This window comes from Poecilia reticulata, linkage group LG10, assembly GCF_000633615.1.
Source record: "Poecilia reticulata strain Guanapo linkage group LG10, Guppy_female_1.0+MT, whole genome shotgun sequence".
Taxonomy (NCBI): domain Eukaryota; kingdom Metazoa; phylum Chordata; class Actinopteri; order Cyprinodontiformes; family Poeciliidae; genus Poecilia; species Poecilia reticulata.
The window spans coordinates 21,241,832-21,261,188 of record NC_024340.1 but is presented as its reverse complement, the minus strand read 5'-3'; the positions used below and the strand labels follow the sequence as shown (position 1 = coordinate 21,261,188).

The 19,357-nt window shown below is 40.3% G+C and overlaps 1 protein-coding gene across 1 annotated transcript in view; it reads left to right on the top strand.

Annotated features, from left to right (window-relative positions):
* Positions 1-379: 379 nt before the first annotated feature.
* atg2a (autophagy related 2A) overlaps positions 380-19,357 on the top strand; it is a 30,249-nt gene continuing 11,271 nt past the window's right edge. The window contains exons 1-27 of the mRNA XM_008420453.2: positions 380-923; positions 1,254-1,416; positions 2,810-2,959; positions 3,157-3,259; positions 5,616-5,760; positions 5,940-6,143; positions 6,233-6,332; positions 7,110-7,274; positions 8,004-8,146; positions 8,304-8,379; positions 8,494-8,737; positions 8,961-9,102; positions 9,650-9,748; positions 10,897-11,052; positions 11,627-11,900; positions 13,053-13,125; positions 13,309-13,483; positions 13,563-13,705; positions 14,789-14,910; positions 15,052-15,209; positions 15,561-15,693; positions 15,986-16,170; positions 16,253-16,333; positions 17,553-17,659; positions 17,740-17,832; positions 17,977-18,047; positions 19,118-19,194. Coding sequence (XP_008418675.1) covers positions 753-923; positions 1,254-1,416; positions 2,810-2,959; positions 3,157-3,259; positions 5,616-5,760; positions 5,940-6,143; positions 6,233-6,332; positions 7,110-7,274; positions 8,004-8,146; positions 8,304-8,379; positions 8,494-8,737; positions 8,961-9,102; positions 9,650-9,748; positions 10,897-11,052; positions 11,627-11,900; positions 13,053-13,125; positions 13,309-13,483; positions 13,563-13,705; positions 14,789-14,910; positions 15,052-15,209; positions 15,561-15,693; positions 15,986-16,170; positions 16,253-16,333; positions 17,553-17,659; positions 17,740-17,832; positions 17,977-18,047; positions 19,118-19,194 — 3,753 coding nt within the window. The 5' untranslated portion in view covers positions 380-752. The remainder of the gene's footprint in view (positions 924-1,253; positions 1,417-2,809; positions 2,960-3,156; positions 3,260-5,615; positions 5,761-5,939; positions 6,144-6,232; positions 6,333-7,109; positions 7,275-8,003; positions 8,147-8,303; positions 8,380-8,493; positions 8,738-8,960; positions 9,103-9,649; positions 9,749-10,896; positions 11,053-11,626; positions 11,901-13,052; positions 13,126-13,308; positions 13,484-13,562; positions 13,706-14,788; positions 14,911-15,051; positions 15,210-15,560; positions 15,694-15,985; positions 16,171-16,252; positions 16,334-17,552; positions 17,660-17,739; positions 17,833-17,976; positions 18,048-19,117; positions 19,195-19,357) is intronic.

Here is a 19,357-nt window from a genome sequence, read left to right as displayed (position 1 = left end):
TTTGGAGGTATAAAACCCGATCTTAGACAAACTAGCATACCTGTATTGTGGATATAACAAGATATTTCTTTTTATATACTGGATTGTAATATTTGTATTAAAATTGGACCAAACATTAACTGAAAAATCTGGTCTTGTAAAATATGGGCATTTTGAATTTGATGTTGATAGAAGCGTGATAGCCTCACACTTAAATGTAATATTACATTTCAAAGGACTTGTAACAGATTACTTTTGTAATCTATTTATTACTACATAAATATGTAGTAATAGTAAATTAACATGCCCTGTGTAAAATGGCGCTTGGCTAGCGTCCTCCTGCTTCCGGGGTTTGGTTTGTCTCGGTGACGTATTACGTACTAACGCTCAACGTACTTTCAGTTGGCGTATGATAACAATAAACAACCCCGAAACAAGAGAGACGCATCTGCCGGACTTGTCGCTGTAATTCGACAGAAACGAAACGAAAAGATGAGCCGAGGGAGCCACGCTCGCTTGGAGTGAGTCCTCTTCATGAAGTGGAGGAGCCTCGCTGGTCCTGACACACAGGAATTTTGTAGTTTTTGCGTGAAGCTCCGAGGAGAAGTGGAGTTACGGTTTGTCCCCTTCCTTAGCTCCCTGTAGCAAGCTGCGGCTCATTCCTGGTTCCTGAACACTTTGTTTCAGTCTGTTATGCAGTTTCCAGAGGACTGTAGGCGCACTCGATCTCCTCCGCCACCTCTCTGCTCCCTCTCCCCGCACTCTCTGGCCCTATGTCTCGCTGGCTTTTCCCCTGGTCGGGCTCAATCAAGAAGCGGGCCTGTCGGTACCTTTTGCAGCACTACCTTGGTCACTTTCTGCAGGAGCGGCTGAGCCTTGACCAGCTCAGTTTGGACCTGTACAATGGCAGCGGTGATATCACGAATATCAACCTCGATGTGTGGGTGAGTCCACGTGAAGGAAGCACCAGACGTCCTGTGTTATTGTGGGACGCCTGCTCTCTTGACTGTGTCGCAACTGCACTCCCGAGTTCAACAACAATCTCCAACGTCATGTTTTAGCCTAGCTCCTGTTTCTTCGAGGAAATGCATTCAGGAGAAACGCATCACCTCCCCTCCGGATTAGAGTTATCTTTTACTTTCCTAGATGGATGTATTTACCACATGCTCAGCAAACAAAATGTCAATAGCTAGTCTGGGGAGGCATTTTTTCTCTTTTTGTTTGCCCTAAACACATCCTTGTTTGTTGTTCCTCTTTATTTGACTTTCTTACAGGCGGTCAATGAGCTGCTGGAGTCTCTCGGGGCTCCCCTGGAGATAGTGGACGGCTTTGTGGGAAGCATACAGGTGACCATCCCCTGGCAGGCTCTGCTGACTGATCATTGCACCTTAGAAGTTTCTGGTCTTCAGATAACATGTCGACCCAAGTACCGAACCAGTAAGTTTAATCCTCAGGTTTCCTTTCAGGTGGACATGATCCAACTGGTTTTATGCGATGCAGGAGAATAACAATTACACCAACAGCAGCTAAAATAATATACTGATCATTACAGCAATTCTAATGCCATCCATGAATGATGGGCGGTAGTTTTTCAGTTTCTCTACCATGTATTTCTGTTTTTTTATATATAGAAGAAATATTTCCACACACCTGAATCTCTTTTTAAGCCATGAGAAAAGTGTCATAGCCCTTCTTCAGCCAGCTGATCATCAGCTGATTACCTTCATTTATGTAATATTTATGTAATCATTAATCTTCCAAGTTGAATTCAGTTGAACTGTGAAACATTTCTATCACTGTTTGTGTTAGAAAAGCCTCACATATGAACCTGAGAAAGAGAGAAGGCATTTGAAAGGAAGTCAGTGTTTTCTGGCTTGTTGAGGCTGCAGGAGCAACAGTTCGCCAGAGCAGTCCACATTTAATGTCTCATTATATATCCATGAGTAAATTTACAGTCCAGAATGCGTCCTGTTTCATAGAGTGATGACCGACTTTAATATGCAGACTGCAGCCGTGCCTGGCATTCTTGTTGCAGTTGCATCAACTATTTTATTACGAAGGCTGTATACACTGTCACTAGTGCTGCGTCTGATTTATCATCAGCTGATGCTTCATTTAAATGAGGTGTGTGAACTGAGTTATTGTCTGCATATTGCATATTGTCTGTCAGTGACTTGATTTGAACAGAATTAACCTTTTATTCAAGTCATAAAGATAAAACTAAGAGGCAATCAATGCTCCTTTCCCCTCTTTTCCATTTTGTAGTTTTGGTTATCTTGAACCAGAGAAGCAGCCGCCTGACAGCGGACATATAGTGTTTTTGAAAGCTTATGATTGAAAGTAATTTTATATAGTCCATGCTGTAATAAATGTCTGTATGTAATAAATGAGATGTAGTTGCAGAAGATCGCTCATAATTATTTTTGGTGTCATAATCTGTCATATCTCCATAAGTCAGTTGACTCAAGGGGAACAGAACCATAATTGATGGGAGTACGATGAACTATGATTTTTTTTTTTAAGTAAATTGTATTGAATCATGTGTAAGATTTTATTTTATTTTTCTTATTTATCTTCATAATTCATCAGATTTGTATTTTGCATCTAACAAAAAATCTAAGTAGACCAGTTTTTTTCTCACTGGGCTGCTGAAGTATCCAGACATTTTGACAATTTCACTTTTAGTTACGTTTGTTCCTCATAGGGAACCAGCAGCATTTCCTATATAACGTCTCAAAGCACAACTACGCAGGAAGGGAAGCTGCTGATCTGTAGTTAACGCTCTGTAACATCAGGATTACTGTAATCATGCCGTCTTGTTCATCTAAAGGCGGAAACTGGGAGTCACAGGGATGGTCGTCCAGCATGACCTCCAGCATGCAGCTGGCTCAGGAGTGCCTAAAGGACCCTCCAGAGGCGTCCGAGGAGCCGCCTGCCCCGCTGGAGGGACTTGAGATGTTTGCACAAACTATCGAGACAGGTGAGCAGATCTTCTGGGCCTTTACAGAACGATCATTCATAAATCATGGAGAGTTTGATAGTGGAAATGATTATCCTCATCTTCACATGTGATGCACTAAAACAAATTTGTCACATCTTAAAGTAAAAACTATAGTTTCAAAACTATAAGCTGATGTTCTTTATTCTTTTAATCTCTTTAATGAATTGCATTTGCAGTTCTCCGCCGCATCAAAGTCACATTTATAGACACCATTGTCCGCATTGAGCACCAGCCCCTGGACCTGAAAACAGGAGTTGCCTTAGAAGTGCACATACAACGGTAAGCTGCTGATTTATTTAAGATTTTCTGTTAACAATATAAAATATAAAGACAAAATTGTATTTTTTTACTTGTTTTGTTAAGTTAGATGCTATTTGACAATGTTGTGAAAATGCTATAAGATATAAATTTATATATACTAAAAGAGTCTGATCAGGATTGTGCACAGATGCAACTTCCCTTCATTAAATGTAAACACTCACTGCTGCCTTTCATCATAGATCAAAGTATTTGTGACATAAAGTGATGTTTTGGTTTTATTGATGAAAGTTTATTTAAACACTAGACATTTTTCTTACTTCTGAACCTAAATTTTTTTCTGACCAGAGCCAAATATAAGTTCACCCCAACATTATAAATACTTTGTTTTTAATAATTCACTGGTTTCTACACATACCTTTGAGAACAAATTGATCTCTATCACAGCAACTCAAATGCAATCTGCAGTCCTTATTAGATGGAAAGCTCCATATAAAAAAAAAAAACCGTATTCCTCACAGTTCAGATTAAAACTGAAATCTCTGCTTTTGTTATCAGTGTTTGTTAAGAAACTCTTACATCAGCACTTGTGCTGCTGCCAGTGATGAAAGGAAGCAAAATGGAGACCTGAAATTGAATTTCATCTTCTCTGCTCCTCAGCAGGCCCTTCCTCTGATATGATCATGAATGTTTTTCACCAAAGAGCTTTTAGGGTGAAGCTCATTTCAAACTGGGTCAGGATTGACAGGTTTATTCCCCTCCGCTACACTAAAGGTGTCTTGGACATTTAATAAATGAGTGTGATGGGGTCATAGTCAGCAGAACGGAGGCGATGGCTGTGTTTTACTGCAGTGTATGTAATCATGTTAAGTGCAGCGGTCAGTCTTTTTGAGTTAATTTGAAAAGTGTATTAACGTAAAAGTTAATACTTTCTACATGCTTTATTTTATTTTTTATGCTACTGGCGTTTTATAGAGATGACAAGAAAGAGTTTTACAGTTCATGTAAGTTTTCATTTAGTTTTTAAGTTCTGCAATGTCAGAGGAGAGAAAATCTAGTTTTCAAAAGTGTAACATCATAATTGCAGCATTATGAGTTACAACATGTTTATTATAAATACGCTCAGCCTGAAGCAGCCAAGCTTTTGCTTTTCCGACCCGTGTTCCCTGCCTCAGATGAACCCTTCCTGTTATGCTGGTGTGTTGACAGAGCTGCTCAGATGAGTTGTGTCCATGTGCGGTCAGTGACTCTCCTGTCATGTTTGCAGCAATGCAACATGCTGGAATTCATTAACGTGTGAAACAGAGCTCCGGTGATGCAGGAAACCTAGACTGCAGTAGATTGATCTGCAGCAGTAGATTGATCTGCAGCAGCTTCTGCAGATCTGGATCTGGATCTGCGCTCCAGATCCAGACATAAAGTTTCCTCTGCACTCAGATCGATTGTTAGATTTCAGCTGGATAGAACATACATGGCTCCTTGTTCCACTTATTTTTTATTTTTTATGATTATTAAGGTTGACATTGTCAAATTGGTTTAGTATAAAAAAAACTTTTTTAGAGTTGTGTTTTTATTATCTAAATGTTTTATTTGCAATTGCAGTTTAAAAAAAGGGGAAAATCTCTTCCTCTGTGAAATTAAGTTTTATTTAGAGGTGCAAAAGCCCAAGTCTATGTAATGGATACACCGAGTGTAATAACTAGAGCTTCACAATGTATCCAATTTCATTCGTCAGTGTCCTTAGATGCTTCATTTGAAATGTGATTAATTCAACCTCTGCATATAAACTACACATTTTGCCAGTTAGATGGACTCGGATGCTCTGAATGCCACACCAGGTGTGTTTTTAGTGTTTAAGATGGTAAAACTCATGGAGAGATTTAGATAAATGTGTTAAGGTAAAGAATGAAACGAGGCAGAAAAATATGAGTTATAATTATATTTTGGGTCACCACAGTTTTTATAAATGGCATCAGTATTGCATAATTGTCATATTTCTTGCATCCTAATGATAACTAAATTTGTTTCACTTAGCCAGAGATCAAAATAGTCTAATTTTCCTCCAGAAGATATACTCTAAAAAATAGTTTTCTTTTTTCTACTCATTCCTGTAAATTAAACCTAAGATCTCCCTCTGTTTTCAGTCTACGAATGTATAATAATCTGTGAGGAAAAGCTTGATTGCTGCATCTTTTATGTAACTTTCCTTTCTATGACCAATGAAAAACAGAGGATTAATTCATCAGTTATTTTCTCAGTTTAAGTCAATCTGTCACACTCCAGATCTTATTACTTCAGTTTATACTTCAATGTCTGAGTTATAAGAGATCTCTGAGTGTGTGCGTGTGTGTGTGTGTGTGTGTGTGTGTGTTTCCAGCTTGGAGTACTTTGATGAAGCCGTGAAAGATCCTTCCAGCCAGACTGCCGTGCCTGTCGACATCCACCAGCCGCCCGCCTTTCTGCACAAGATCCTCCAGCTGACGGAGGTTCAGCTGTTGTACGACATCATCGGTGCTGTTCAGGTAAAGGATGCAGCTAAGGTCCTGCAAGTTTTGGATGTATCCATCCATCCACTTCCTACACCTTCTTATCCTTGCAGAGTCTCAGGGGGGTTGTGTCTATTTCCTGTTACAGTAAAGCCATGTTTTATGAGAGGTAAACAATTCTGAACCGGAACAAAAATGATTGTTTTGTCTCCCAGGGTCCTCTTGGGGAGGTGCATCTAAACTCAGCCACACCCAGTGAAGGAGATGAGGAGGAGGAGGATGAGGAGAAAGAGGAAGAAGCCAAACCCTTGAAAAGCAGCGCCTGCCCCCCGTCTCAGCCGCTGCTCATAGGGCGCTGCTCTGGCTCTATTGAAACCACAGTGAAGATCAAACAGAATGACATGCTGCCTGGACCAAAGGTGTGTGTTTCTGTCTTATAAATCTGCCGAGTTGCAGAAAACGGATGCCCTCTCATATCGATGCCTCCGTTCTCCTCTCTGCTCACCAGTTGGAGTTGGATGGGAGGGGGGGATGTGTTCACCTGCTACTGTCTCCGGATCAAATTACCCTTCTAGCAGACCTCCTGGCAGCCCTGTGCATCGACATTGGTACAGTATAATATCTGCTTTTTTGACATCTGAAAGAATAGTTTAGATCTTTGTTTCTGATTACCATGACTTTATTAGCTTGCTTATGAGTGTGTTGTTCATGTAAATGGTTGAGATACAGTGACTTACAAACCTATTCATGCCTCTTGAACTTTGCAACCACAGACCTCGTTGTCTGTGCAAAGTCATTCACATTGTTGAGGTTGATAAATAAAAGTTTTTACAAATCTAAGAACTGTGGGTTACGTTTGTATCTGAGCATGTTTATTGTGTTTTGGGCCACGTTGCTGCCACCTTTGCACATCTAGATAATATATTTTTGGATGCTTCTTTGTAAAGTAGCTCAATCTCAGTCAGACTGGGTGGAGAGCATATACTAGCATTCAGTTTCAAGTCTAGATTTTGGTCCATACTTTGACTGGACCATTCATTTCTAACTCTATTTCTGTGCTCATTGTAGCTGCTGAAGAACACTCTTCCGATGCTCTTCAGTTGAAAATTTATTTTTGTGTTTCTGTTTCTGTGCTTTTATAGCACTGAGATTTTCTCTGAAAATGTAAATAGTTCATTATTATAATCACGGATTATGTGAAAATTTGAGCTTGTAAACTGGATCTGTGTATCTTGTAAAATGCTTAGATCTGACATTTGTTTTTGAGTCAAGATGGCATCAATAAGATTTATTAATTGGCTCATAGATGGTATTTTTTATGCAGTTTCTATGTTTTGTCTGTCTGTTCTATTACTAACAGTGATTTTGTTTTGTTTTACCCTCAGAGCCGGAGCAGAAGTGTGGTGGCGTGAACAGTCGCCCGTTAGACTCAGAGGACCTGCGACTGATCGAGGAGGATCTCAGCAAGCAGCTGGGATCCAGTCCTAAAGACAGGGAGTGGGAGAACGAGCCCCACCTGGAGCCCTACGTCACCAGCCTGGAGAACGGAGGTACAACGACCAGAGGTTCACCTGTGGTGCTGATAAAGGTCTAAATCCAGCTCAGATTTAGACATTTTATGTGTCATTAAACTATGGCAGGATTCATTCTAATGGATGATTGTTACAAAGATAGATTATTTTTCATCTTGAAAACAAAAGATTGGAGAAAAGCGTAAATAAGACCCTTTTTTTGCTAGTTTTTGTCATTATTTCCTGTGTTGTTTTTTGGTCAAATAAAAATAAAAATTGCACTTTCCAAATAATTTATTTGAAGAATGTAAAATATTGTATTTGTAGGTATTATTGCAGTCATTTATCCAGTTTTTCTGAATTTTTTCTGTTTTTAGGAGGGGGGGTTGTCTTCAACGTTTCAGAGCATCAAACAAGTTTTATGATTAAAAATAATATGAGAAAATAAAAAAAGCTGTTTTTGAATTATGATTTCAGTTATTGGGGAAATTGCTACCAGACTCGGTCCACCCCAATGTTTAAAAAAGTAATCTCCAGTCTTATTAAATCATGATTTAACGGTGATGGAAAAAAAAAGTTTGAAAGCAGAAATAAGTTTTATTAGCATCACCCAGGCTTGATTAGTGCCAGACTAGTAGAACCAATAGATGAACTAAATGGATCCCGTCTGACATAAGATCTACAAAAGATGAGAAGAACACGTGAAACAGTACACTGCAGTAAAGTTAAGCACCGCAGCATTTAACTTTTGACCTTGTGTTTGTCCAGAAATGTTTTACTCCATGGGCCCTGCAGGGATGAGCAGCAGTGTTACGTCCACTCGCTCTGGCAGCGAGCTGTCGGACAGCGACATGGAGTCCTCCACACACAGTCTTAGCAGCCTGACGCACCCGGCAGCTCTGACAGCACAGGTACAGCCTCCGTCTGTGTACATGTGTGTTTAAACATGTAGCAGAGGACCAGGATGAGCCCATTTGTATCCAGGATGAATACTTATTGAACACGTATTTTTTTTTAGCAGCACAGCAAAGTAAATTCTGTACTTTCTTTTAATTTCTTTCATGCCAGGGCTTGGCAAGCTGTCCTAGAAGATATCCTGTAGCAGGATGCTTATCCAGCCTGCCACATACCAGCAGGATCAGAGGTAAAGTCAGCTATTTGAGTAGCAAACAGTCTAGATTAAATAAAACACTGGCTGCACCTTTGTTTTCAGTATTAACTACGAAACACAGCTTATTATTTATGTTTTTAACTGCAGGGCGCTCACACAGTGGCCAGGCAGAGCAGCTGAAACCCGAAGCCTTGCTGCGCCTGACCCTCGGTGGGCTCACTCTGACCATGCTGCAGGAGGACCCGCCTTCTGATGGAGCCTCGTCATTAGCTCAGGTGTCTCAAGTGTTCTTCCGAGGGCTGCTTTCATTCAAGGAGAACATGTTGGCCAATAAAAACTTCAACCATCTGAGAGAATGCTTCGCCGCAGCCTGTCCACTCTCCAATCTCAGGTATAAAAGAGGTTGAACTTTATAAAACAGATTTTAGTAAGGATAGTTGCTGTTACAATAAGGGTTTTAGGTAGATGGATGTTTTCTTAGTAAATTGTAGTGAAAAACATTTAGGAGTAGATATGCTTATGGAGTAAATATGTTACAAGTTTCACTCACTTGAGTTACAGCCCTCGGTGTGTTTCTTCATTAAACCGATTCACTGTGAGGTTTTCTCTGGTAGGTTGACGGGGGCAGCAGTGCAGGTGACATGTGAGACGCGCAGCGGGAGACGCCGCTGTCGGGCCGTGACTTCGGACCTTTCTTTCAGCAGACTGGAACTGTTGGAGTGCCTCTGGCAGGATGGAAAACCTCAGTACTGTGAGGTACAAAACAACACGTTTTTAAAAGAATTATTACTGTTTGTGAATGTGAAAAGTTTGTCATTATCGGTCACACTGTCTTTGGTATAAACAGTTTCATTATCAGCGACAAGCTACTTTGCAAATAATTGTTTTTCTGCAGTCTAGAAAAATCTGGAGTATTTTTTAAGTATTAATGTTGAAGAGAAAGGGAAGTTAAGTTTTATAACTGTTTGTATCTACAGACTTTATTACTTGTCTGGTTGTGTAAATGTTACCCAGCTGTTTCATCCATTGATCAATCCTTCCTAGAAGATTCTGCTACTGAAGGAAATATGTCCTGTAAGTTCATTGTGAACTCAAAGTTTGGGAAGCCTCGAATCCTGACTTCATGTAAAATTAAAATAATTGTCTTTCTCTTTACATTGTTTTCTAATGTAAGGCTATTTTGCAATAAATCATGAGACTTGTATGTTGGTCAAGTAAGCTCATCTGTAAAATTATATGAATTTAGCATCTCAAGCCAATAAAACTTTGTATTTTTATGGTTTTCTTTTTTTCCACTTTGCAGTTACTTCAGTTCCAGAAAGCTGGACTGTTTACAGTCGGAGCCACAGCCAGACCCTGTGCCCAGCTACACTACAGCCTCACTGAGAAACACCTGCGAAAAGTACGAACCATGTTTCAACACATTAAACTGTTTAAAAAATGTTTTATTTACATCTTCAGGTCTAACAGGTGAATGTAATCCTTTTCGTAAACACACTCAGACTTTTTTTGACACTTATAGAGACAGAAAATCCTCTGCCATGTTCACATTTCATTAGAAACTGAGCTTGTGAGAATCGCTCCAACTCAACAAACTGAGAATATTTGTTTGAAACATTTTTTTCACAATAACTGGAAAAGTACAGTAGCTGCACTAGACGTCACACCAGAGCCTCGATAAGAAACTCTCTTTGAGCCCACTGCCTCGCTTTCTGTTGTCTTTATCACCCAATTTAACGAGTTATCTTATGCCTCCTATATGTAAAATATGTTCTCAACACAATTATTTCTGTAAATGTGACTCGTACTGCTGGTTTTCATATTAAAAAGCTTTGCTTTATTCTTCATTTAAGCCTCATTGGCATCAGAACGTGAGGTGGTGTTACTCTACATCCTGCATCTTATTTTACCAAGCACATTGATTTACAGAAATTATGCTGCTAACCTTATGGAATCTTTTTATATAAATTAAATAAAAGACTTAATTCATCAAAGTGCAGTTTTCTTCAGTAGTCTGTTCCTTTTTCTCTGTTGAAATAAAGTCTATTTTTGCTCTATATGTGGCCATTCTAGCACTAATATGAAAGTATTTGGAGGTTTTATAAGGTTACGGATCCAAATGTGTTAAAAAGTTTCCACATTATAATCTCTGTGGATTTTATGAGAGGCACTGGAGTCTTGGAGCAATGATTGATTTTCAGATTTAAGTAATTAGATCAAGTTGTGGATTTTTAGCTGTAATTGTTTTTGTATTTATTGAACACCTCAACAAAAATCACTCCCTGCTACCAAGTGAAGTTCCAGTTGATCATATTTTGTTTGGGGAAACAACAAACCGTAAAAAATGAACTTCTTCTTACAAGCATTTGCAGATGTTGATCCAGAAAGATTGTGTTTTACTAATAACCATCAGCAGTAGCGTTTCAGGAGTCATCTGACACACAAACTTGGCTTTACTTTGAGTTTCGTTTGTGCTGGAGGATAAAACTTAATGGCTGCTATCAGAACGTTGCTGCATATAATTAAATGTATTATTCTGTGTGTTTGCAGGGTAAGCAGCGTGTGCTGCGGCGGGACAGCGTGGTACGGGTAGAGCTGGCGGAGCTGAGCGCAGAGCTGGACCTGGACATCCTCAGCCGCCTGGGGAACCTCAGCAGAGCCTTCAGCCACTGTCCGAGCCAGAACTGTGGACCAGGACTCATACAGGTGGAACCGCCAACACTGCACTGCGTTTTAATGTAATGCAGTCCAGAAACCCTAAAAAATTGAGACCCAAGCCAGAAAACACTAAAGGAACTCGGAGAACTCGAAATATAAATCAGCATTTCTGCATGTGCTTATTTCCTTCTGTTAACTGTCGGCAATCAAGACCACAAAGTATCATTGTTGGACTGCTGACTGGGCAGAAAGGCATGTTTAAAGCTCACCTCTCGTAATTTTGTTTAAAGTGAGTCAGTGTGGTTGTCCAGAGTCATGAACTTTTATGTCATCGCCACACAGAGAAACCAAAACTATTAAAATCTTTGTTTGAAAACATCATTCTGCCACGTCTGACTGATCAAACTTGTGCTGACGCAAACATTAAAAAGCCATCTGGGTTCAGAGGGAATCAGTAGTTCTCCGATCATCCTAATATCAACCTTTCAGCCTCCCGGCTCCGTAATAAAGCGGTGGTCGGCTGTGATTACAGGGTTGATCGTGACCGAATCTACTCTATAAATCAAGTTCAGCTTTTATTCTGGAAATGAGTCCAAGAACGGTCTCTTTTCTTTTTTCTCAGACCCAGAGCGTCGAACTTTGCTCGTCCTTCACCCTCCTGTCCCCCAACGCCGTGCTCAGACTTCGCTTCCCCATCCCAGACCTGCGGCCTCCGCCGCTGCGTCGGCCGCCATCCCAGAGGGCAGTGAGGGAGGAGACGTTGGTGCTGGAGCTGACGGAGCTGGAGCTGAAGCACCAGGAGGCCCCGGACCTGCAGACCCAGCAGCCGGCCCCTGGGCAACAGTGGGGCCCCTGTCTCACCCAGCTGTTGGAGGCCTCTTTCACAGACATGCATGGTGAGGGCGCACAGAGCCACAAAGAGGGGTCTAGTTGGGTTTTTTGGCACTATTATACCAGTGTTCCTCTAGTCTTTACCAGCATATTGTTTCTGCTTCACCTCAGAAGGGCCTTTGTACAGGTGTTGCATAAATTTCATATATTTCAAACAAATACTTAAAGTAAAATTATTTGTCTTACAGGACAAAAGCATGACTTGAATGTTGCAGCACTGACCCAATCATATGGGTCAGTGCTGCACCATGCAGACCTTCTGTCTGCACTCAAGCTGCACTCCCCTCAGCATGCCAAGCGCTTAGAGCTACTTGAACTGATGAAAATTAAGAGATGACATGGACAAAGTAATGTACTGGTGCTTTAGAAATTACTTATATATGAAAAGGATTGATATTTGACAAAATTTAACATCATTCCTCTTGAATGCAATTTTTTTTCCTCGTACATCAATTAGTCAAAAATACATTAATATGTATAGATTGTGGACAATTATGTTGATAAAGCATCCTCTTTTGTAGTTATTTCTCAAATGCATAATTTAAACAGGAATATAGAAAATAAGCTCTGTGTTTCAGTGGAGCAGAAATCTGCTTTATAAACCAACAGTTTGGTGTAATTTAATACCTTTATCACCCATATTTAATATTTGAAAGTGATGTTGTTGACCATTAAGTTTCATGCAAATTATTCAATTATTTCTTTACTTAGTGTTCAGTTATGCATTTTGACAGATTTTACACCCTAAAACGAGATTTCCTCTCAGATGGTTGATTCTAATTAAATACACACACACTAATGAACTGGGTGATGACGCCGGCAGGTGCTTTCCTGCAGCAGGTTAACCCACCAGGAGGCGCTAGTATCACTGGTTGTGATTTGTAGATTCAATTTAAAGGGAGTCAGAGTGAGACGTGGTTTACACAGATCATTTGTTCTGTCTGAGTATAAAAATAAAATACAATATCTGTGTTTAGAAAAGATAATAGACCATGTTGTAAAGCTTAATGTAGTGCTGTATTTGTGGTTTGATTTCTAACCTTGACTTCCTTGTTTCTGGCACATCCTTCACTTTACAGAGTGTCCTTTAAATTAGACGTTTGTCACTTTGTTCTGTAAATACTTCATCACATATTTGCCTTGATGTGTTTCACCAGGATCATATGAGGGCTGGGAGGGAGGCTCTTTCCCCTGCATCAGAGTGAAGAAAAACCGCGACTCTTTGCCAAGGTTAGACTCCGTGGCGATAGCAACTACTATAATGGCCAAAATGCAGGACGGTAGAAAAACACTCTCACCTCTTTCAGAGCTGTTTCGTTTAAGCACTTTTATTAGTACACAAGTGGATAATATTTTTCAGTAATTTGAATTGATTTTTGAGCACACCCACGCTGAGAACGTTTCCATCAACAGGATATCGGTGCGTGTGCGCGGCGGTGAGGCTCAGGGCCCAGCAGCAGGTCTGAGTGGGATGAACCTGGGCCTCATGAAGGATCTCGGGGCCACCTTCTTCGAAAGCCACTGTGAATTCAATGAGAAACCCAGCTCGCCGTTTTCTTCTAACCGCACCATGTTTGAGACGGAGGAGGTGTGCTAACACTCAAAACTGAGAAATACCAACACGTCAGCCTTCTTGTTGCCAACTCGATGTGCTTCGCTTGAATTAGATGGTGATTCCGGCCGACCCGGAGGAAATGCTCCAGTTTCAGGAACAGTGTGTGGCTCAGTGTCAGTGCGCGGTGGACATCAGCTTCCCGCTGGCGTACATCCTCCTGCCCAGCAAACAGGCTTTCCAGAGCATCTACAACAGGTTTCATTCAACCGCCTTCATCTTGGATTCAAATATTCCTTCTGTAGCTTTTATTTTTTCTAGAGGATTGTGCAAAAGTCTTGCACCAAACTTCATTTCTTCATGTTTTATTTCCAAGCAACCAAACTTTCTTGTAAGACTGTTCAGGTTTTCTAAAAGTATTAAAATTTTGAGTGTTTTTTTTTTTATTATTTTACTTAGGTTGATTTTTATTTATTTTGACATTTTTCAAGAAATTTTTCAAATAACTCTACTTTTAGCCAACACACCTGATTTAATAAATATCTCCTGTGCAGAGCTGATTGACATGTCAATGAGTGAATTCAGCTTTTTGATTCATTATTATTGGAGGAGGGATGCATTTAAAAGTTTCAGGATTGTTGGCGCTCTATTATTTTCATATGAAAAACAATTTGGCAAAAAACAGAATGTGACTAGTAACAAAAGTGATGCTAGTAAAAATAAAATTACAAAGAGGCAATAGTAATAATTTTGTTAGTTGGATCTAAAGCAAAAAACCAAAGGTAACAGTTTGACAAAGTTTTGCCACCAACAAGGTGATTCCTCTCAAAACATTTGGTGGCATCACAACCACAAACGTCACTGGATTTATTGAATTTTTTTGTGTTAGACCAAAACAAAGAAGCATATAATTATGAAAGGGAAAAAATTAAGAATAGCTTAAAATAAATGTAAAAGTGTGACATGCTTTTGAATTCAGCCCCCTTTACTTTGATGCACCTAAATAAAATGTGCCTCACATTAAGCCTGACACTCATTTGTTTTTCTTCCATTTTTCCACTTTCAGCACAGTTTCAATAAGAAGAAAGTGAGTCAGAAAACATGAAAAATCAGTCAAAAACAAAGAAAAACTTTGATATTTAAGTACCATTGATCGACACTACTTTAAAATAATTACAAGTAGATCTGTCTTCTGGAAGCAAAGTGTGAATTACGTTTTTGTTCAGTTTTATAGTGAAAGTTTAGTTGCCTTTAAAGCTGATTGTTGTCTTGTTTGCTGGAGTCATGTCATTTTGTGGAGTGATCTGAGTTCTCCACCATCCTCGCCTTTTATTCCAATAGGATCAATAATGACCTGTTGCTGTGGGAGCCGCCTCCCCCTCCTCTCTCCTCGGCCCCGGGCCCCGACCAGAGCCGCCGTCCCTACGACGAGTTCCAGCTGTGCAAGTCGGCCTTCAGACTGGGCAAGTTCCTCTGCTCTGATGGAAAAAATTTAATCCTGACATAGATTTATGACAAACAATAACAGCCGAGGTGCCAAAATATCTACTATTGGCTTTTGCATTGTTTTTGTATTAAACCGTTTGCTTCACACTCTGCCACAGACTCTGACTCAGAAGAGGATGAGCCTCAGTTTTACTTGGCCAGCGATTCATCTGGAAGGATGCAGCAGTCAGTTCCTCTTCCCAGCCACAACCTCAGCCTCCTCTCCCTCACTGTGATTATTGGGAAAGGTCGCCTGCAAGCCAGAACTGACAGGAAGGTGAGCCAGGAGGAAGATGGATTCAGAGGAGGGCACTGATGAGTTTTACTGCATCAGATGATACAAGGAGAGACATTTTTCCCCTTTTTAAGTATGCTTAAGTGATTCAGCAGCCACGTTTTAGTCTTCCTCTTCAATGTTTGTACTTTATATAAACATATAATGTACATCGATTGCTAACGAGACAAAACGTGTCTTTTTCCTGTAGTATTTCCTCTACATTAATGACCATTTTTAATGTCTTAAAACTCTGTGGAAGTTGAAGTTAAGTTCAGTTTGAAATTCATGTTGCAGCATCACTTTGTTCATGTAGTTCTTCTGGGGGGTTTTTTGTTTGTTTTTTCACGTTAGGAGGATGAAACTCAGGGAGAGCTTGTGCTTGACCTGGAAGGGGGGAAGATTTTCAGCGTGGCGCAGCATCAAAATGATCCCAACCTCAACTTCCTGACGCTGGAGAGCAAACGAGTGGAGCTCTACCATCGAGGTGCACATTGTGGTCTCATCTGCAAACATTTTCATTGTTAGATAATACCGATAATTCAAAGGGCTTCTACTGTGACCGGACAATTCTGGGTGCATAATTTTCAAGGTGTGAACAAAGATAATCAAGTCTAAAAAACCCATTTATTTGGGTTTTAACTCTGTCCAGATATCCTAAAGAGCCATTCATCCAACCATTTTTCTGCCCATTCGTTAGAAACCAGTCATCTGGACTTATTGTTATTTATTTGCCTTTGTGACTCGTTGGAAATATATATAATTCTTTACCTTTCTAGCTGTGGTTAAAGACACCTCCATCCCAGAGAGGTTGGAGATGCCCAGCTTCACGCCACCCACACAGTTAGACCCCACCATCTACCCCACAGAGCTGGGAGTGAGCAGCGTTCGAGGACGGGAAGGGGAGCCACAGATGTTGTCTACAGCCATCAAAGTCACGCTGGACCTGCAGAGGAAGGTTAAGGTTCGTCTCTCTTCTGCACCAGCTTCAGGCTGCCACAGGAAGTCTAGTATCGCCTTCAAGAAGACATTTTGCCTTTTTGCAGGAGTTCCTGGTCGCTCTTCAGCTGCAAGGTGCCACCATGAGGCATTACATGACGCAGAGCAACCAGAGCTGGCACGAGCAGGTGAGGAAATCAAACAAGGCCTTTTCCATTCAGTTTATGTATCTCCTAATATTTAGTTGATTCAATGAAACTTTTGCAAACTGAACAATTTTTGATGTCGTGGAAAAAATTGTTTTGAAATCTGAATACAAATCGTGGTTCCTACGCCATCTGGAAGTTGTGTTCCTTCCTTCTTCATGCCCTTTTTATTGTGTTCTTTATTTTCTTCCTTGTGTCCCACCTTCCCTTTCACACAGGGCCTTCTTTATTTTCTTCCTGTCTTCCCTTTGCACATCCATCCTTTCTATTCTTGTGTACTTTATCTCTCTCTCCTTGTGTGATAGGTCTCGTCCTTCCTTATGTTGTTCCTTCTTTCCTTTTGTTTCTTTCTCTTTTCTTTGTTACCCTCACATATTTTTTTTGTGTCATTCTACTCTCCCTTCCTTCCTTTTTTGCCTTCTTCTGTACTTCCTTGATTCCTTCCATTCTTTGTATTTTCTCCCTCTCTTTCCTCTTCTACCCTTGCCTCTTGTTTTCCTTCCACTTACCTTTCCCTCTTCCCTTACTTTCTTGTGCCTTCTGTTACTTTTCAATCTTGTGTCCTACCTCTGTTCCTTGTGTCCTCCCTTTCTGGTGTCCTAACTCCTTTCCTTCGTTCGTTCCTTTATTGTGTCCTTCCTGCCTTCCCTCTGTCTTTTTTTCCTTTCCCTCCTCCTTGTGTCCTTCCTTGTGCATATTTCCGTCTGGTAACTAATTTTGTTATTTCCTGAGGTTACGTCACTCATGTTGTCGTTTGTGATTGGCTGTGCATTCCTCTTGTAGGCGTGTCAGCTTCAGGAAAAACAGATTCCCTTCATCACAGCTGGACACGGCTAAGCTGAAAAAATGTTAATTTGAGATGTTTTATTTTCTTGGAGGCAGAAAGGAACAATGGAAAAGCCAGAGAGTTTGGACACACGTGATCCAAGTGTAATTATACTTGTCGCTGTAATTATTAGTCTGCTTTCCATCTGGAGGCTCTTTAGAACCAAATAGCCGTCCCTTCCAAAAATAAGAGCCTTCTTGCCAGAGATAACAAGCACATAAAGTTACACCCTGACAAGTAAAATGTGATTAAACGTGACAGTTTTCTTAACCTCAATGTTAAGAAAACTGCAGCTGCTGGTGTTTTTGTTTCACTGCCCAGTAAAAATCATTTAAAATCTTTATCGGCCTCCTATTTGTTTTTCTTCACTTCCAGCTGATTGACTTCCTGGACGTCATCGACGACCCCATCTTGGGCTACACGGCACCGGCTGTCATCACCATCCTCCACACACACCTCGCTTCCTGCGCTGTGGACTACAGGCACGAACCTAAAGAGTGTTTATTGAACTTACTGCAAAATTACATGTTTATTCATCTCTTTTGGTTGTTTTACTCCCAAGGCCTCTGTATCTGCCCCTGAGAGTCCTGTTCACAGCAGAGTCATTCTCTCTGTCCAGCAACATCATTGTAGACACCGCCACCTTCCACCTCAGGTACTGGTGACCTCTGACCCAACACCGCATTTACCATAGCAATGCTTTATGAGGACTAATTAAAACGTATCCTTGAAATTGAGATCAATCTGGTGATATTTTTGACTGTAAGATCTTTTTAAAAGTCAATTTTGTTGTCATCAGATTCATCCTGGATGATTCTGCTCTCTACCTCTCTGACAAATGTGAGACTGACACAGTGGACTTGAGGAAAGGTAAAACATGCAGGATGTCTTTTACACAAATGGCCATTGATTATGTCAAGATAGGATTGTGTACTAATTAGGGATGCAAGTTATCAATTAATAAGTTAAAGTTGATTTATCCTATCGATTGGCTAATAATTAATTGATAAACGGCCACCTTCTTAAAAAGTTTTTAGTGTCTTTCCATAACAAAGGGCACTTTTATTAAGAAGCACCTCGCTATGTTTTAACCGTATTTGTGTCAGCTGCATTAATTACTGACTGAATAAACAGAAAATTATGCTTTTCTCACATTAAATTTAGACATATTTATAAAATATAACAAAACAGGAACCCATTAGGTTGCTGAATAGAAACAGCTCTGTCATGGAGGTTATTGAATGTTAATATTTCAAAAGCCGCATGAAGTGCATCTTGCATTCCTCACTAGACTTTGTTTGAACCGTTTCACTTTCCTGTTCTGGTACGGTCCCGCCATCTTTAATTCTGTATGAACTGGCTCTGCTTAAGAATGGCCAGTGGCGCCTTCTGCTGGATGGCAGCCAAACTACAACACAAAAAATCTTTAATCGATCTGAGTTCAGTCATGTTAAAAAGAAAGTACTCTTTCCTTCAATTTTTGTTTCTTATGTCATAAAAATCACCTGCTTTTGTTGAACTCGAAATGAATTAAATCTAACCGCACGCATAAAAAATAATATATTACATCTGTGTAGTTGTTACTTATTAAATAAAGGTGGAGCTAAAGAGGAAAGCTGCATGTTGCAAATGTAAGTACACCCCACGGTCCAGCATCTTCCTGAAGCACCTGCAGCAGCAACAAGCTGAAGTGATTTTTCTGTTTCTCTCTGTCTTGAATCGTTCCTGGTGGGTTTGGGATTATTGACCTCGCGATGATCCAATCTTAGCCAAGCTGCAGATTAACTACGATTGCACTCGTTTTATTAAAGTAAAACACATTGAAGCAGCACATAAACCTGTGTTTAGATGAAATAAGATAAAAGCTGAAAGACATGATGTGACTCTTAGCATGAGGGACAGTGATAGAAGATCACCTTCTGCGTGTTTGTGTCCCTCAGATTACGTGTGTGTTCTGGACATTGACCTGCTGGAGCTCGCCATCACCACATGGAAAGGCAGCGATGCTGGGAAGCTGGTAAGTCCTGCTCCGTGTCCTCACCATTCTGGGTTTTTTTAAAATCATATTTAGCTGCAGGCAGAGAAAAACTACGGAAGCGCATTGCTATCACGCAGGAAAAAAAAAATTCGAGTGCTATCACGTTATAACGTGATACGTATCTTGTTAAAACGTGATACAT